Source organism: Delphinapterus leucas, chromosome 1 (genome assembly GCF_059928025.1).
Source record: "Delphinapterus leucas isolate spDelLeu-1000000601 "Yukka" chromosome 1, BTC_Dleu_Yukka2, whole genome shotgun sequence".
Taxonomy (NCBI): domain Eukaryota; kingdom Metazoa; phylum Chordata; class Mammalia; order Artiodactyla; family Monodontidae; genus Delphinapterus; species Delphinapterus leucas.
In genome coordinates, this window is record NC_143129.1 from 159,192,065 (window position 1) to 159,211,619 (window position 19,555).

At 41.5% G+C, this 19,555-nt stretch overlaps 1 protein-coding gene across 1 annotated transcript; it reads left to right on the forward strand.

The window, feature by feature from the left end:
* The first annotated feature begins 3,012 nt into the window (after nt 1–3,012).
* Nucleotides 3,013–18,221, forward strand: RRAGC (Ras related GTP binding C). The gene is made up of 7 exons (XM_022575302.3): nt 3,013–3,294; nt 4,983–5,186; nt 6,154–6,353; nt 8,867–8,981; nt 10,162–10,304; nt 12,334–12,482; nt 16,696–18,221. The coding sequence occupies exons 1-7, from the start codon at nt 3,058–3,060 to the stop codon at nt 16,845–16,847; spliced, it is 1,200 nt and encodes a 399-aa protein (XP_022431010.1). The 5' UTR covers nt 3,013–3,057; the 3' UTR covers nt 16,848–18,221.
* Nucleotides 18,222–19,555: the final 1,334 nt, after the last annotated feature.

Here is a 19,555-nt window from a genome sequence, read left to right on the forward strand (position 1 = left end):
ATGTCTTTATTTTTTGGTGAAAACACACATAGAAAACAAAATCCAATGAAAGCTGGTTTAACTAGCAAAAGCCTCAGCACCTTCTGGAAACTGTGACCAAGCCAATCATAAGGGCATTTTAATCAGTCATGTTGGCAGGAATGTGGCAACTGTCTGTGCCTCTTCTAGTCACAAGTTTGTTTTTGGAGGGGAGTCAGATACAGTTGGAAGAACATTTACTTGAATTGGTTTATGTTTTACCGGTTCGAGTGCCTCTTACATGGACAGCAGTGGGCTGAGTGCTAGGTGTTATAAAGGTGAATGACTTGAAGTTAGCTTTAAGCCATGTATATAACCAACTACAATGTGGGACAGGATGTGCTAAGAACCATAAATAATAATAAAACATGGCCCCATGGGAGTTTTGGAAGAGAGGGAGACTTGGCTTCCTTAAGCAATTGGTATGACAGTCCCTTTGTGGACAGGCAAGTAGAAATTTTTTCTGGCAGCCAACCCTCATTTGCTTTTTTCCCAATGGGACTGGTATTAATATTTATGTAAGTCAAATGACTGTCTCTTGTACCATCCTTTTGAACAGAATGGCAACCTGTGGGTTGGAAAATCAGACCTTTTGGGGGAACTGACCTGCTTAAACTGCTGTATCAGTCAGTGCTATGAATTCAGGGTCAGCCTGGCCTCTGGAGGTCCTCTTCAACATTTCTAGCAAGGATCTGAATGAAGACAGTATACAAGAAGATGCTCAATGGAGTAAAAAAGGATCCAATCTATTTAGTTCCTGTTTGTTTCAGCTGCCTTATCTATAAAATGTAGATTTCGTTATCTTGCCTACCTCACAAGGTATTGTAAGGATCAAATTAAACATAATGGATGTAAAAGTACCTTGCAAAGGGTCAGATGGTAGTAATGCTAATTCTCTAAGTGCCACAAAGTTGGAAGGGCTGGTTGGTAGACTATATTGAAATGAGCTTGAAAATGATCAACAACTTGAAGTACCTAAACTTCACAGCCTAAGCCAAAAAGTTGAAATATCAAGTCTTACATTTAGGTTAAAAAATGTAGCTATACAAGTTTAGTCACTAGGATTGCTGACAAAGTACTAGTTCCAGTGACTATCAATGTGAACCACTTATACTCCATGTATATTAAAAAAAAAAATCCATTCTGGAAAGCATTAATAGAAATATTGTCCAGGTGCTAAACAGTCACCCTGAAGGCTGTATTGGTCAGTATTGCATTGTAGGTGTCAGACATTTGATGGATGTTGACAAGCTCAGTTGCATATAAAGGAGAGTGCATTTGAAACTATAAGGCTGTGTTGTCCAATACAGTAGCCACTAGCCACATCTGGCAATTAAAATTAAACAAAATTAAAAATTCAGTTCCTCAGTCACACTAGCAACAATTGAGCAGTGTAGATGTAGAACGTTTCTATCATCACAGGAAGTGCTATTGGACATTACTGTAGAAGGAATGGCTGAAGGAACTGAGTATGTTTAATGTGGAACAGAGAAGACAGTGGGTAATGAAGACTGTAATCTAATATGTGAGGTGCTGTCATGAAAAAGATGATGACCACTGCTTATAGACTCTGGTATATAAGCTCCAGGGAGTGTGATTTTTGGCCTGAATAAGAGACTTTTAAACAAAGTTTTACCACAGTGGAATTGGATGCCTATTGAGATAGTGAGCTCTCTTCCCTGGCATCTATTGAAGCGTATGCTGCATGTCTATCAGTCAGAGACACTGTAGAGTGGATTCTCTTTAGGTGAGAGGTTGGACTAGATGACCTCTAAGTATGTGTCCTACCTTTAACTTCGACGTTCAGACAGAACCAAGTCCCAGATTTGCATACATGCTTTCCCTTCACAATCAAGAAGTTAGTTTCCTTGGAAGATCAGTACCACCACCCATGCCCCCTTCAGGAAGAGGATCCTCTTTTGTCAAATTTCCAATTCTAAAGCCTGACTGAAGAGTAAAAATTCCTCTAGCTTCCCCAAACATATTGGTGATAAGCATTTGCTTTGGTTTGCTTTCTTTATTCATTCCTTTGGTTTCTGATCTGAAGGAGGTCATAGAAGATGCAATGTTCTATGGGTGGACAGGATTACTGAAGAAGTAGACTTTGGGTGGGGAGGAGGGGGAATCTGGTCCTGATGAGTGTGAAGTGGCAGGAGTATTCACTGTCAGTGATTTGCTGAAGAAAAAGGATAAGACATTCTCCCTTGCTTGCACTTGCTTTCCTATCAGGGTCCAGTTACCTGCTAGAACGAACTATCTCACCCATGACTCTGCCTTGGTTGAGGCTTTGCCCTCACTCTGGCTGGCTCTTCCTCCATACCTTTGCACATCCCAACCATATCCATCCTTCTAGAACTATTCAGACGCCAGCTCCTTAGAGATGCGTCCACCCAACTCCCGAGCATTTTTATCTGTACCTTTGACCTTACGATTTGATATCTCGTACGGAAGCTACTTACGCAGAGGTCCGATCCCCATTAATCTTGGAGCAACTTGAGGGCAGGCAGGGTCCAAGGCGGTTCCAGTTCTGTGCCCCTTGTGCCCCAGGACTTCGCGGGCATCAATAAATACTGGTTGGGCGAGCACAATAGTAGTAGGACAGTCATTCTCCCAAGTGCCCAGAGAGCATCTCCTATTGCGATGGCCTCCGGAGCCCGGAAGAAAGTAGGAGAGCGGTGAGGAGCAAGGTACGTGGCTGGGCAGGGCCGAAGTGCGGGCTGGGGCGGAGGGCAGAGGGCTCAGGGCTCAGTCGGGCCGGGCCACCCTCCTCGTGACTCCTCCTCCCCCCTCCACGGCTCCGAGTCAGGTGATTCCGAGCACGTGATGGGCACCACCTACCTTGCTGCTCCCGAGTGGCAGCTCGGGCGGCCAATGAGGGGCCGGGCCCGGGCGCCGAGCCTATGAGAGCCGGGCTCCGGGGGGCGGGCCGCATGGCGGTGGCGGCTGCCGGGGGCGGTGGCGGCGGCGGCCTGGGGAGGCGGCGGCCTGGCTCGGCCTGGCGTGGCCTGTCAGGGCGCGGGCGGCGGCGGCTCCAGCACCATGTCCCTGCAGTACGGGGCGGAGGAGACGCCCCTCGCCGGCAGTTACGGCCCGGCGGACTCGTTCCCAAAGGACTTCGGCTACGGCGTGGAGGAGGAAGAAGAGGAGGCGGCAGCGGCGGGCGGCGGGGTTGGGGCGGGGGCCGGCGGAGGCTGTGGCCCGGGGGGCGCTGACAGCTCCAAGCCTAGGATTCTGCTCATGGGGCTCAGGCGCAGCGGCAAGTCCTCCATCCAGAAGGTGAGTGGGGCCTCGCCGGCCCCTCCGCCCCTCCCCCTCCCTCCTCTACCCGGGGGCGCGGGTGGCCGCCGGGGGGGAGGCCCCGAGGAGGGCGGCGGCCGGGCTGTCCCAGCGCACTTTCTCTTCTCCTCCGGGGAGCAGAGCCCGGGCGCGGCCCTCGCCGGGACCCCGATCTTGGAGTCCACGCCCAGGTCAGCCGAGGCCGACTGGGTCCCCGCGCTCCCCGAGTGGCCGGAGCGAGGCAGGTGTCCGTGGCACCGCCTGGGACCTCGCCTCCTGGGACCCAGCCCCTGTGCCATTCACGAAACTGAGACTTGTTCCCTGGTTCTAACTTGGAGAACTTCCCACACTCCCTCCCCGGACCCGGTTGTGTTTGTGCCTCTCACTTCAGGTGATCTGAATTTTCAGGGCTTCCCAGGTGAGCCCCAGGGAGCAGCGTCAGAAAGAGTAGTGACTAACTCTTTGGCCTTTGCAATGCCTCCTCTTGTTACTAGTACGAAGGAGACTTCACTGTGACATTTGTGGGATTTGGGGGCTGTTCTTCCACCTATTTTAGTACTTGTGGCCCGGTGAGTATAATTACTAGTGATTTTCCCCCGTTTGTGTGTGGCTACAAAAATTTTGAGACCTGGAGAATATTTGCAGACCTTTGTCAGTCCATGTGCTTTCACTTGGGGAATGTCGGGAACGGATGGAGGGTTCCTCACTTTTTAATAAGGGGGAAATAGAGGCAGGGTTGACCTCCTTCATCAGCCATGGCTCTTACACACAAAGTGAGCTGGCGATTAAATGCTAGATACCTGGCCTTTTGCCCTTTCCACTCTGTTGCAGAGGTCTCTCCAAAATAAATCTCTGCATGATATTCTGTAGACATGATGTTTTTAAGAAGTAGCCTTCTTCCACATGTAATGGATTACTATGTTTTATTTATCTTTTACCTTTACAGCAAAATCTGAGTACATTTATGGTAGGTTTTTAGCAAACTGATTTTAATTCTTTTCACTTGTTACTCACTATCTAAGCCTTGGGAGTAACTATCCATTTTCCTCATCTAGAAAGTAACAGAGAGGCAAATTAGTTTTGTGTTAGAATTGTGTAGATTGTGATAATTTTGATTCTTAACAATTGCCTTTACCATTTCTTTGGGAGCTGTCTTTTCCCTGTCAACTCCCATTCTTTCCCCTCCCCACATATATTCCTTCTGCCTCAATATGTCACTTTCTGCTTGGTATAATTTGCCTTTGTTTCATTTCTTCCACAAGACTGCAAACCCATTGAGGGCAGGGTCCAGTCAGTTTCATTTCTGATTATTTCTCAGAGCCTGATAAGTTTTCAGTGAACAAAACTGCTTAAACTTTATAAGTTTTCATAATCTTAAAGCAGATTTTGGCAGAATTGATAGTTTTACAGAAAAAAAAATCAAACTGAAATGAGAGACATTGCTACTGCTAGTATTGAATACAGACAGAAAATAGCAGAAAAGTTTCAGCTTTTCTGGTGATTTGGTTTCAATAATTTGGTGTCTTCTGTTAGAAGTTAAAGGATAGTGGATACCAGTGGATACACCATTCACTTTTTACCTCTTTTTTTTGCTATAGGATCAAGTTCTTTATGTTAATTCAGGGTGGAGTTCTGTATTTTAAATAAAAAGTGGAATAGTCATTAAATTGTTTTCTTTCTTTTGACAGGTGGTGTTTCATAAAATGTCACCCAACGAGACCCTCTTTTTGGAAAGTACCAACAAGATTTACAAAGATGACATTTCAAATAGCTCCTTTGTGAATTTCCAAATATGGGATTTTCCTGGGCAAATGGACTTTTTCGACCCTACTTTTGACTACGAGATGATCTTCAGGGGAACAGGAGCTTTGATATATGTCATTGATGCACAGGTAGTTAGAAATGATAATGTTTACTTTTCTTCTTTGGTGATGGAAGATGTAGGAACAAAGGAAAGTTGTTTATTTGTCATGTGCTTCTTGCAGCTTATTTCTTTGCCAGTAGATTCCCTAACAGTGCGAGAGATGTACCTGCAGAGGTGCTTTGGGAACAGGCATGCCATTGTACAAGTACAGAATATCAGATGACTAGGAGATATGGTTTATATCCCTGAGTTCTAGTTAGTGAGCAGCGTTCCGTTTTTGTTAATAGTAGATATTGCTGTACTCTATTAGCTATTACAGTAGTGATGTCACTCACTGAAAAGGTCTCATCAGTGCCCATAATATAAGGAGGAATGTGAGAACTGAGTCAGTAAATATTAAAGCGAATAGTTTCTTTAGTTGACCAAGTAGGGTTTAGCCCAAGGAGCACTTATTGAGGGCCTAGCATGTGGCGGGCACTCAGACTGATGGGATGTGTCTCCATCCTTAAGAATCTTACTTCTTCTAAGCTTAAGCATTAGTTAGGAATGCTTTCTGAGTGACAGGCTCTGTAATGGCTGCTTTCATATACATGACCTAATTAATGTCTTCACAAAACTGGGAGGTAGGTACTGTAATTCCGATTTTATGGATAAGTAAACTGAGATCACAGAGTTTAAGCAACCTGCTTAAAGTCACACATCTAATAAATGGCAGAGCTGGGATTACTTTAAAAATTCTATTGGGAAGAAGTGTCCATTTCCCATTTCCTTTCCTTATATTATCAGTATTAAAAATTACAAGCATTAACTTGGTAGTTGAATTCTTTATCTTGAGCGATTGAAGGTCTGTTTAGTGGTATAAGTTCATGTATTTGGATGTTTGAATATTTATGAATAATTAGGATAATATATTTTCTGTGGTTGGGGAAAGAGGTAGTTTGAGGCTTTCTTAACTTAAGATTTCTTTTTAAAAAATATTTTGTTCTGACTTACAGGATGACTACATGGAGGCTTTAACAAGACTTCACATTACTGTTTCTAAAGCCTACAAAGTTAACCCAGACATGAATTTTGAGGTTTTTATTCACAAAGTTGATGGTCTGTCTGATGATCACAAAATAGAAACACAGAGGGACATTCATCAAAGGGCCAATGATGACCTTGCAGATGCTGGGCTAGAAAAACTCCACCTTAGGTAACAACCTGTGTGTTTGATATGAGAGCCCTGAAAAGTGTGTAAATGTATTCCCATCTCTGTCATTACAAACACGTAGCTCTCTGTTACTGGTATACCCTTCCCAAATCTGTAATGTTTTTGATCTCTTTGTTGAATTCAAGCAGGCTTGGGAGCCTAATGTTATTGAGACGTTACTTTCCCCCTTTTTTGCATTTTCCCAGAGGTGGAAGTCATGTGAAGTGTGTTTCTGTAGGTGTGTTTACAAATTTCATCTCAAGAGACTGGAGTCAGGCTGTTTCCTCATGGCATAAATCTGCTTTGGGGCTCCCCTCTCTTGGTTTCATTATTATTATTATTTTTTCCTTCTTGCCTCAGTTCAGGGAATCTCTGTCGCATTTGTTGTAAAAGTCTGTAGCTTGAGCTTTCACAGTGTCTGTTTCAGTAGGAAGAGCTTTTTAAAGAGGGTACACTTTAATGTCTGGACTGTAATGTATCTTGTTTATGCTTTTTAAAACACTTATGCTTTTATGAATCTCTAAAAATTGGGTTGAGTGTATCTTATCAAGTTTAAAGAACTCTTAAGTTTAAAGAACTGCCGATTCATAATTAAATATTAAGAAATTATTAAAGAACACCTATTAGATAGGATTGATGACTTGTGTACTTGTGTTCTGAAAGTGTATAAGAAATATTTCCTACACCTTATTTATTTATTTTTTTATGGTTTAGGTAGAAATGACTAATAAAAAGTACCCAAGAAAATGTTCTTTTGATGATATAAACAGCTTAAAGGGGAAGCAGGCGAGAGACAAACCATAGCTATTTCCTTATCCCTGGTCTGTTATAATGACTTCTCTATAGGCTCAAGCCAACCCCCATTTTTCAACCCCTAATATTCTCTAGGGCCTCTGGCTCCAAGATCTTTCTGTTATTCTCCTAGGAAACCACATAGAAAAGTCTCATTGACCTCTAGCCTGGATTAAAATATGAGCAAGTAATTCAGGCTTTAAAAAAATTCAGCAGTATTTGTAGGAGAAAGTGAAAGTATCTTCCCATAAAATTCTTCAATCTTATTCTTCCACCATGAATGATGGATTTTAAGCCATGATTGTCCTGTGTTCTCCAGTGCCCATGGGAACCCTTCTGATCCTCTTAACACCATGTCTGTGTCCCTTTCCAGGGCATCCCACCTCATTGGTACGCACCATCCCTGTTTCCAGTTCTCTATGGAGCCCTAGGCCTTGTTAACAGCATTAAGCTTTATTAATAACTAGCAGGCCTATGGATGAGGCTGTATTTGATTTCCAGTTTCCAGAAACTTAGCTTACTATAAAATGCCCTGTGGCTTGGAGGTTCTTCCCTGCCCCCATCCACCTGCAAGCCTCATAGTTCCTGCAGGACCTTATCACGTTGCCAAAATATTCCTTTGACCCTAGTGCCTGTGGGGGGATCATCTTGGTCTCACCTGTGCCATTGTTCTGACATCTAGATTAGAGCCCCATCTAGGTTAGCTTCTTAGGTGAGCTCTTTGAAAGTATCTTTAAATTAGGTACAAAGTGTGATATAAACAGTTATGTGTCTCTGACTTTGTAATTTGTGTTTATAATTATATAATGGATACAACTTTATAACGAAGAGTATATCTCCTGAGTGAAAAAGTAGGTACAATTGACCACACTGTTATTGTTAAAGGTCTCTCTCTCTCAAATACGTGTTTTGTTAAATCTACAAATTTACTTCACTGTGCATCCTCTTAGGCCTCCAGATAGCTGTTCCATTCTCTCTAGAGCCCCTGCTCTCATTCTCCATAATATGTTATTTACATAAATTCTAAGCTCCAGTTTTATTCATTCATTTATTCACCAAATGTTTATGAGCACTCTTCAGGGTAGTGGACCTGCAGCTGTGAGCAAGGCTGACAGAGTCTCTGTCCTCATGGAGCTTATATTCTGATGAATGAGACAGCTCAGAAGCATTTATAAATAAATATATAGTATAATTTTAAGTGCTTATCAGTGCTGTGAAGAAAAACAAATTAGGGGAAAGGGGTTGAAAGTAATGGGTACAGGGGTACTATTTTAGGTAGGGGGGTCAGGAGGGAACTTTCTGAAGTGTTAACATTTTAGTAGAGACCTGTATTGTATTCTTATTTAATGAATGTCACCTGTCTCCTATGAGCTTTCTCTTGGTTTTTATCTTGGTTTTTGTCAGTTATGGGCTTAAGAAACCAAGGTTTTTGGATCAGATTGCAAAGACTTAGGTGAATATTCAGGTTTCTGCATCTGAAAATGCTTTCCTGTGTACTGCCTCAATTGCCCTCTGTGTAAATGCAATAAAGGGATGGAGAGCTACAAGCCAGGTGGGGAAACTGCATTTGTCATCTTTCATGATGGGTATGGTACACAAGATAAAGAGGCTTTATTTGAACTTACGGAAATCAAATGTTAAGAAACTTAAAATTCTATGTATCATGATAATTGTCACTGGACTTAAGATTTTTCAAATTAATCAAACTATGTTGTGTTTTTCAGCTTTTATTTGACTAGTATCTATGACCATTCAATATTTGAAGCCTTTAGTAAGGTGGTGCAGAAACTTATCCCACAACTACCGACCTTGGAAAATCTATTAAATATCTTTATATCAGTAAGTGAGCTATTTAATTCACTGTAGTTTCTGGTTCCGTTTTTGTTGAATATATTTCTGTTATCAAGTTCTCCAAAAAATGGCTGGAATTAGTCTGAATCAAGCTTAAGGACTAATAATACAATTAAGTGTAAAGTAAGTAATAAAAACATTTAAAAAATGGCTTGAGGGCTTCCCTGGTGGCGCAGTGGTTAAGAGTCCGCCTGCCGACGCAGGGGACACGGGTTCGTGCCCCGGTCCTGGAAGATCCCACGTGCCGCGGAGCGGCTGGGCCCGTGAGCCATGGCTGCTAAGCCTGCGCGTCCGGAGCCTGTGCTCCGCAGCAGGGGAGGCCACAACAGTGAGAGGCCTGCGTACCGCAAAAAAAAAAAAAAAGAAAAAGGCTTGAGTTATTTTCTGAATTTTTTACCTTAATACTCATTTTTTCTTGTTTTAAAATGCCCTGATGAGAAATTTTCTCATGCTTTCGGAATTAATATCTTCATGGTATCTGTTTCCTGAAGGAAGAGTAGAAAGTAGGGTAGACTGGGTTTTGGGAATTGGACTTAATCTCTGCCTTATTGGAGGTCACATTGAAAAATTGATCCTTTCCTTGCTAACTATAATCTGTGTCATATTTCACATTACTTATTTTGAGGATTCAGCTTAATGAAAAAGGATATTCTTCCAATAAATTTAGCATTCAGCCACTATATTTCCCAAACATTTCTTTGAAGGACTCAATGTGTAGTGATCCCCAGTTCTTTGGGCTTTTTGAGTTATGCTAGATGTTGACGTGAAACATTCTTTGCCACATCAAGCCTTTCTGGTAGCAAGATCATTTGAATCAGAGATTGATTATTGCCACAAAAAGGATTATTGAAAATGTAGCATGGCTTGATTTTTGGAGATTTTTTTGGGTGTGTGTGTGGCGTCTTAGGAAATAATTCATTTAAGTAAAGAGGATGAAGAAAAAACAAATTTGACTGGTGCGATTATGTCAGTAAATCAGAGCAGAGAAATAATTCCACTTTTATTCTTTGGATAAGAGACGTGTCTCCTAAGCAAGTACTATTTGCTCTTTTGGTTTTAGGTTGTATAATTAAAAATGCTCTTGGATGTTAATCAGTGATTCAAGATCTTTGATAAGTTTACAAATTGTGATTCTTAAAAAAAAAATGAACAATTTTGTTTTTTCAAGAATTCAGGTATTGAAAAAGCTTTTCTCTTCGATGTTGTCAGCAAAATCTACATTGCAACAGACAGTTCTCCTGTGGATATGCAGTCGTATGAACTTTGCTGTGACATGATTGATGTTGTAATTGATGTGTCTTGTATATATGGGTAAGTCATACATATATATTTCTGCAAGATCTCAGATACGGGGAAGACTACCAGCTTGATTTGTCAGGGGGATTAATTTCTGAGGCGTCTAGCAAGTAGTGTATGAAGTAGAATTGTTCTGACCATAGTGCTTCAACTTGGAGCATGATTTCTGTGTGGGTGGGCTGCTGGGTCTTACTCCTTCAGCATAGGTGGATAAGAGCGGTGTGACTAGTGCCAGACTTACTATCACTGAAAGTTTCACCCGCTATTATTTGGGGGGTTTGTACTGTGTCTTCTCACTACTGCAACTTAGCTAGATCAATAAATAAGATTAATTTATTTAAAACACTCTGAATAACAAAGTATGTACTGGTTCCTAATTTAATCTCAGGTTTTGTGGAACTGAGGGATCCTTAATCTTTCAGAGAGCTCAGAAACAAGGAAATCAGAATTCTGGATGTCAGAAGAACTTATAAACATTTGGCCTATACACATAAGTTTCCAAAATAAGTCTCTAAAATATAAACTCTTGTTTTATGCATATTTACCACACTCTATACAGAAATTTGTAAAAGGTGGCAAAGAAGTGATTTTGTAGAATAACCCAGAGGGCAAGTGAAAACTTTGGTGAACTTACTGGTGTTTCAAAAGCCAGTAACCTCTGCAGCCTCTAATAGCCCTGATTCATCTCATGTATTAATGTCAGTCCTCACAATGCACTTTCTCGATGCTCTGACATTACCTTTGCTTTCTGATACCTGTGTCCTTTATCTGTTGTTCCTCTCTGCTCCACCTAGTCTAAATTCCTCTTTCATCTCTCTGTCCCTACCCTTTACCTTGCTCTCTCCGCCTAACTTGTCAGTGTCTTTGTCCAGCTGCCTCTGGGTGGGAGAATGCATTTGTGTTACCTCTTCTTTACCTGTCTATTCTTGTCTTTGCATTCCTGTCTCTTTTTCAGTTTTGTGATTATATGCTCTCCTTTGTTTTTATTCTTTCCACAGTGAAAATGAGATTTTGTCCGTAGGTTATGCAGAAGAGTTTCATGTTCCTATTCCTAATTTTAAAAATGGATGAATAGAACATTCGCTTTTTCTTTAAAACAAATCAAATTTTCATAAGCCAATTTTTATAATTAAAAAAATCAAATTTAGTTATAAAGTTTATTTTCAGTATAAGGTACACTGTAAACTACATTATATATGATAAAGTACATTATAAAAAAGAAGAGAAATAGCCATTACTTCATATTCTTAACACAATACATGTGTGCAATTCGGTATGCTTTATTGAAGTTCAGTTTGCTGCTTATTTGATTTTTTTTTTTTTTTTTTTTGGCTGCATTGGGTTTTCATCGCGCGCAGGCTTTCTCTAGTTGCGGCGAGCAGGGCTACTGTTTGTTGCAGTGCGCGGGCTTCTCATTGCAGTGGCTTCTCTTGTTGTGGAGCACGGGCTCTAGGTACACGGGCTTCAGTAGTTGTGGCACGCAGGCTCAGTAGTTGTGGCTTGCGGGCTCTAGAGTGCAGGCTCAGTAGTTGTGGCGCACTGGCTTAGTTGCTCTGTGGCATGTGGGATCTTTCTGGACCAGGAATTGAATCCGTGTCCCCTGCATTGGCAGGCAGATTCTTAACCACTGTGCCACCAGGAAGTCCTGCTTACTTGACTCTTGATTTATGTTTTTTGAACGGGACCGTATTTATTGATTTTAGTTTTTGTATTTACTCCTTTTTCACTGATGGCAGTTTTCATATTTCAGGTCCTTCTTTATTTGTAGAGGGTGTCAGCGCCAGTTAGTGTGAGGGAATATTGGAAACCTGCTGTGTTCCATGCATCCTAGGTGAAGAAGGTGATGTGAGCGCATGGAATGAATACTGCAGCATGGGCTGGGCACCCATAGCTAAACACAGCTTCTGTTCCAGTAAGGGAGACCGGGCATTCTCCTTTCTCAAAAGACGTTCAGGAAACTGGGTGGAAACCCTTATTGTTGTGCAAATGTGACAAAATGCTGAGTTGGGAAACCTCTAATGGATGATACTTTGTTTTAAAACAGGTTAAAGGAAGATGGAAGTGGAAGTGCTTACGACAAAGAATCTATGGCCATCATCAAGCTGAATAACACAACGGTCCTGTATTTAAAGGAGGTGACTAAATTTTTGGCACTGGTCTGCATCCTTAGGGAAGAAAGTTTTGAACGAAAAGGTAATGCATTTTAAAAAAATTTCTTTAAGTTCTTTGTCATAATTTCTTAGGTTCTTGAAAGCAAGAAAAAACAATATTGCAGTGTTAGAGGATTTACCAGCTCAAACTACTTTTGTGCCTTCCCGTCCACGTACAGTACAGACTTTCTCCTGCCTTTTTCTGGTCTTTTATTTTAAATCAAGTTTTTTATTCCAGCCTCTCTCATTTTACATCCTTCCATTACCTGTCTAACTGCCTACGGTTTGGCTTCCACCTGAACCAGTCTGCTGAAGCTGTTTGAGAGGTTACTAGGTCTTCTTCTTGCTGCATTCAGTGGCCTTTTCTCATTCTGTGGCCTCTTCAGGCTTCTGAAGCATGTGCTGTCAATCCCTCCTCCCTCAAGCTTTCTTCTCTCTGCTTCCCTAAAGCAGAACTCTCCGGGGGTTCTTCTATATGTTTGTTTCTCTGACCACCTGTCCTGTTTCTTCTGTTTTTCTTTTTCTGAGTGTTCTTCAGAATCAGGTCTCCTGCTCACTTCTTCACTTAATTCTCCTGGTCAGCGCATCTCATCCATGCCTTCAGTTAATCTTCTCTGTGTAGTTGATTGAAAAATTCACCTCTCCAGCTCTGGCTTGGGCCTGTGTTTCCATCCTGTGTTTGGAGCTATTAGTAAGACATCTTCACTTAAATATTTTATCTTGTCCATGGTGTCAAAAACTGATGAATATTTTCCCCTTTGTTTCACGACCATCCCGGCTACTCTACTTCTGTTACTCATTACGCCATTTTTCTGGTGTCCAAGCTTAGCTATGTGCAGTCAGGTAATCGTATGGTGTAATTGCCCATGAGGCTCTTGCAGATCTCACAGAGAGCATTCTGTGTTTTCCTTTTTCCATTCTTTTCCTGTGTTTACATTCAGTTTTCACCAAATCTTACCATTTGTTTCTTGGAACTGTTTCTCGGGTGTCCTTTCCATTTACACTGTTGGTGACTCCAATCCAGGTCCTCATTCCTCCAGCCTGTGGTGCTGCATTCAACATATATATTAATGGCTCAGCATGTATCATCTTTTATTCTAAAGGCAGACTAGGTTTCAGAAAATTCCTTTTATCATGTTATTTAACTACTCAAGGATCTATAGTAACTCTCTGTTATTCACTGCAACAAGTCTCTGCTTTTCTGCTTGGGTTTTGTGATATTAATTAATATTGAGTGAATTAATATTATTTCACTGATGTTGATATTAATGAAATATTTTAGATATACAAAGTGTTTTGGGTACAACAAAAATGTGAGTATTCACCTTTGAGCTTAAGAACTGAAACATGACAAATACATATTTGTCTTCTGTGTGTTTCTCAGTTGAAACCCCCTCTTGCGCTCTGTTGAATGTAGTGTTTTCTTTTTCCTGTGCATGATTTAGTCTTTCACTTCATATCTATCCTTAAACAATGTAGGGTATTGTGTATCTTTGTGTAAATGATGTCCAAATGTAAGTTGTCTTCTGCAAGTTGCTTGTTTCTCTTCATTCAAGATTGTTTTTGAGATTTATCCGTATCGATAGATGTAGCTCCAGCTCATTCATTCAGTTGTCACTGCCACACAGTAGTCTATGGATTGCATATACCACAATTTATATTCTTCTTGCTGGACATGTAGATGATTTTTAAGATTACAAATAGTTTTGCAAGAAATGCTCATGAACAAGTTTGCCTTTGCACATATGGAGAATTTCTCAAGAGTAATAAGTATTTAGGAGTGGAATTTATAGAGGACATATGTCTTCAGCTTTATTAGGCATTATTGAATTGCTCTCCAAAGTGGCTTTATTTTCACCCCAGACAGTGCTTTGTGGGCGTTCTTGTCACTTCATGTCCTTGATAGTGTTTGATATTGTTAGACTGTTTAGTTATTGTCAGTCTGGTAGGTGTGAAATGGTATCTCATTTGGCTCTGGTTTTTATTTCTTTAATTACGGGTTAGAGCAAGCATCTTTTTCACTGCAGGTACCCTTTTATGTCTGTTCAGGTGTCTTCTCTGGTAATTTATCTGTTCATATACTTTTATCTTTTTTGTACTGTGTCTTTTTTGTACTTAGGAGTTCTTTATCTTTCTCCATTCTAATCTTTTTTTTTTTTGCGGTACGCGGGCCTCTCACTGTTGTGGCCTCTCCCGTTGCGGAGCACAGGCTCACGGGCCCAGCCGCTCCGCGGCATGTGGGATCTTCCCGGACCGGGGCACAAACCAGTGTCCCCTGCATCGGCAGGCGGACTCTCAACCACTGCGCCACCAGGGAAGCCCTCTCCATTCTAATCTTTAAAAATTTTTAAAACTTTTGGCTATGGAAATTTTCAAATATACACAAAAGTAGACTAGCACAGCGATTCCATGTACCCATCTCCCTGCTTTCACAGTCATCAAGACATGGTCAGTCTTATTTGCTGTATATCCTCCTCACAACTAAATTATTATCTTTTGCTCTTTTGTTGTGGAAACTATCAAACATAAAAAAGTAGAGAAAATAATGTGAGGAACCCCTTTTTATCTATCACCCAGATTCAACAGTTATCAAAATCATAGCCATTCTTATTTGCTTGCTATACCTTTTTCCCTACTGGGTTTTTTTGTTTTTGTTTTTTTTGTTTTGCGGTACGCGGGCCTCTCACTGTTGTGGCCTCTCTCTCCTGTTGCGGAGCACAGGCTCCGGATGTGCAGGCTCAGCGGCCATGGCTCACGGGCCCAGCCGCTCCACGGCTTGTGGGATCCTCCCAGACCGGGGCACGAACCCGTGTCCCCTGCATCGGCAGGCGGACTCCCAACCACAGCGCCACCAGGGAAGCCCCCTACTGGGTTATTTTGAAGCAAATCTCTAACATCAAATCATTTTGTCTATACAGATTTCAGCAGGTGTCTGTAAGAGGTAGTGCGCTTTTTAAAGCATAGCAGTATTACCATCAGTAGTTGTGTAAAAAAAAACCCAAAAAAACAGTGATTTCATAATATCATCAAGTATCCAGCCAGTGTTCACATTTCCTTGATTGTCAGTTTAATTTTACCATTTGCATAGAAGTCAGTTTTAATGTAGTTGAACTTATTAAAACTTTTATTTTTTTCCTGAATCTGAAGGACCTCCGTAATTTGACTCTAACCTGCTTGTTCAGACTCCATTCTCAGTACTTTCCCCCAAAATTCTCTGCCCCTATATCCAGCCAGACCAGTTTGTTTCCTGTTTTCCACCTGTGTGCTGTGTTTCCTCATTGCCAGCTCCCTGCTGTTGTCTTGTTATTCTGCTCTCCCTTCCTGCCTGATTAAATCCTGCCCGTATCCTCAGAGCTCTGCCTCACACCTGAAGCTTTCATTGCTGCTTTTGCCCTGCACTTGGCTCTCCCACCTTTGGACTTCTTTCACAGTAGTCATTTTAACATCAGATTGTTGTGATTTCTTTCTCGTGTGCTGTCTTTACGTCCCAGTATCCTCGAGGACGTAAGTCCTCTCTTTCTGCTCTGCCCTTCTCAGCACTGGCTTCTATTCTCAAGTTCTGCTCGTGATCTAGAATGGCTCCTGGAGCTCCAGCAATCTTATCCATATTCTGGACATTAAGGAGGAATGGGGAGGAATAGGGAAGTCTTCCTTTTAAGGAGACTTCACAGAAGTCTCACACACTTGCATTTATCTCAGTGGCCAGAATTGGTCATATGTCCATACGTACCTGTAGGGAGCCCTTTGTTTGACCGAAATCTTATTTGGAAGCCAGTTCATAGAGCAGATGAGGACGGAGCTGCCTTACCTCCCATACAGGGGAAGCAGGCTTCCTGAGACTCTGCCTGATGGGCCCCTCTGACACCTCCCAACCCCATGGCTCTACTAAGCAGTTTGCAAAACTGTTCCAACTGTTCACTTCAGCTTTTCTTGGGCTGCCTCAGGGACTTGTGAAAGGAAGAGCTTGCTGAATCAAAAAGCATTTTACTTTGACTTTAGATTTCATTGTAAATTTTCTTAGCAAATTTGTCTTCCTGATTGCTTTTTTATTTACCCTGTTCACTTCCAGGCCCCAGAGGTAACCAGTGTTAACACTTGGGCATATGCTTCATCATGTTTCCAGTGTGAAGAATTCCTCAATTGGATATATGTTTTTAAATACATATCAATTACTTTTTTCCATCACCAAATGTTTCATAGTAGATAGTCTCACAGTTGACATTCAGGAGGCCTAATCTCCTTTTTCTCTCCTGCAGGTTTAATAGACTACAACTTCCATTGTTTCCGAAAAGCTATTCATGAGGTTTTTGAGGTGGGTGTGACTTCTCACAGGAGCTGTGGTCACCAGACCAGTGCCCCCAGCCTGAAAGCGTTGACACACAACGGCACGCCGCGAAATGCCATCTAGCCTGAATGCCGGTGGTCGGGGTCTGTGCCAGCTTATTCCTCACTCCAGGGTCAGATGCCATGTGCTACAGGACATGGAATTTGCCGCTTGTGGGAGTCTGGTGCCTGTTGCACTAGAGACAAGGGGTAGAGTTTCTCATTTGGATGAAAACCCCTCAACCAGTGGTGTGCAACCGAAGCTACTATTTCACTTTTAAAAAAAAAATGGCAAAAAAGAATTCTATAGACCACAGACCTCAAGTGTCTTTCTCCTCTTGGGGGTCCTACTTTAAGTAGTTGGGATATTTTGGACCTGGAGATAACATCACTTACCCATCCTTACCAGAGAATGTTGCTGTCAATTACCAGTTGAAAATAATAGAAAGAACTGAGTTTTTATATGCTTCGCTTAGATTTTCATTTGAGTAGTCTCTGAAAATCCTGCCTTGCTTAAGTTCTAACACTGCCTCTCAGATTTCAATTTTGGACCTTGCACACCTCAGACCTTCTAAATGCATTTGCTTGCTAACTCAGAAGACACATGGTCTGACTGCAGCAAAGGACATTCCTGTATTTGTTTCTGAGGAAATGAGAAAATTTTATGCTGCATCAAGTCAAGAGCAAGGTTCAACAGTGGCCGCTGCATTAGTTCCCTCGGAAGTGTTGAAGGACAAACTTTAAAACAGAAGAAAATTTTTGCACCTGTGTTTTGGGTACCAGATATCTGGGTTCTTGCTCCCACGTTAGATAAATGATTCTGATCACTGTAACAAAGGGAATTAAAAAAATTTTGTTTTCCCCGCAATCTCCTCCTCTTAGGAGGGAAATGCATTATGTCACTGAATTACGTAGCTCACTTTTCTTTAAACCTGATACCAGCCCCCACATTCCTTTTATTCTAAGCTATCGAGATCCTTTAAGAATTGCTGTTTTGTTGATCCTGAATGGCCCTAAGGCGCTGGTGGACTGCCCACTGGGACTTGAAGAGAGCACATGGCACCACGACGTGTCGTTAAACATACTTCGTCTTCAGTATCCTGATGCCAAGTGTCAACTGTGGTACTTTCTTCACCTAGGATATTAATTCATAATTGTTTCTTTTTGTTAAAGGTTGACACCCTTTTCCATTGACTTAAACATACACGTTATTTTTACTCCACATGCCCAGTAGTCATGTATTCCAAAGCCACTGGACCACTTGAGTACATAAGTGCCACTGTTTAATGAAATATGTATATTCAGGTCTGTAAACCTAACCGTGTGACTTGGAGTGCTTCCTGCAGACGATTCTGACTGTTGAGTATTTACATGGACCATGGTGATATCCAAAAAAAAAATGCTTTTATATTTATAGATTATTTCATTGAACTATATAAAATGGGTATCAATAAATGTATTTACTCCAGAATAAGTTTTTTATTTGCCTAAGGTAATAGAAGGTTGGGGTGATGGAACATTGGCTTGTCCCGCTCTGTCATCCATTTCTTCTTTTGCTGCCTCATATGGTTAAAATGCCTTATGTTTCAAGACTTCAAGTTCTGTCCTGTTGCAGGAATTTCATGCCTTGTGTCCAGACACCATCTCCTGGCCCGTTTCTGTTTAGGGTAGGAGGTCTAGGTAAAAATGGTATTTCATACCAACAGATCTCACTCATGGTGGGGAGTATCCAGGGCCTGGCATAATTGATGTATGATATCCAAACCAGGAAGTGGTTCAGGGGATGAGATGAATAGAATACACTATACAAAATTTGCACTGATTCCAGCTCATTTTTCATTTCTTCAGTTTCTGAGATAACTCATTATTGACCCTTCAATGTTAAGTTCTGCTTACATAGTTAGGTTGGGTCTCAACTGGTTGGAGTAAAGTATACATCAGTATATAGAAAGGAGGGAAGTAGAGGTTGAAAGATCTTTAATTTCATGACTGGATTACTTTAATTTTAAAACAATTGGAAATCACAAAAATAGATTAAAAAAAAAGCTTAAAATACTGTCTAATCCTGTATCCTTTTTTAAATTATGGGAACTGAGGTCCAGAGGAGTAAAGAACATTGTCTATAGACAATAATAGACGGGATGAACATGTTAAACTCCAAATCAGGATACTGTTGAGAGTGGAAGGGATGCCATTAATAATTATGCCAGAGCAGTGGGTGTAAACTACGCTGTTCTGGGTAAACCAGGGGGCAACCCAGTCATAGGTCTAGTTAGTAGTGAAGTGGGGGCCTGTGCTGCAGCCCAGTGCTGCCTGCCTTCATCTCCAGCCTCAGGCTCCCGTTGGCTCAGTGGAGATGATGCCTCAAGATGAGTGTACCATGGCATATAGGTGCGCAAGAAATATTTTTTCCTACTACTGTGGAAAATTATAAATTCAGGGAGTGATTAAGGAGAACAGGTGAAAAGTGGTGGAATAGAAATAAAGTGAATGAAGAAAGGGGACAACTCAGGAAAAGGAAATGGAAAAATCAGAAAACTATCAAGGAGGGTTTGCCTGAAATGTTTTGCATCTCAATGGGTGTTTATCTTCAGCTGGCTACCTCAGAGAGCTGGGAGAGATGGTGAAATAAAACCTTTTAAATCTTTTGCAGCAGGGTGTTTGAGCTGTTCTACATACCACTACCTCTCCTGTTCACACACATTCATACATACACACATTCACACATGCATGTGTGTACACAGACACGTATGTAATGATATCCCAATACAGAATGCTCAAGGTATTTGGAAT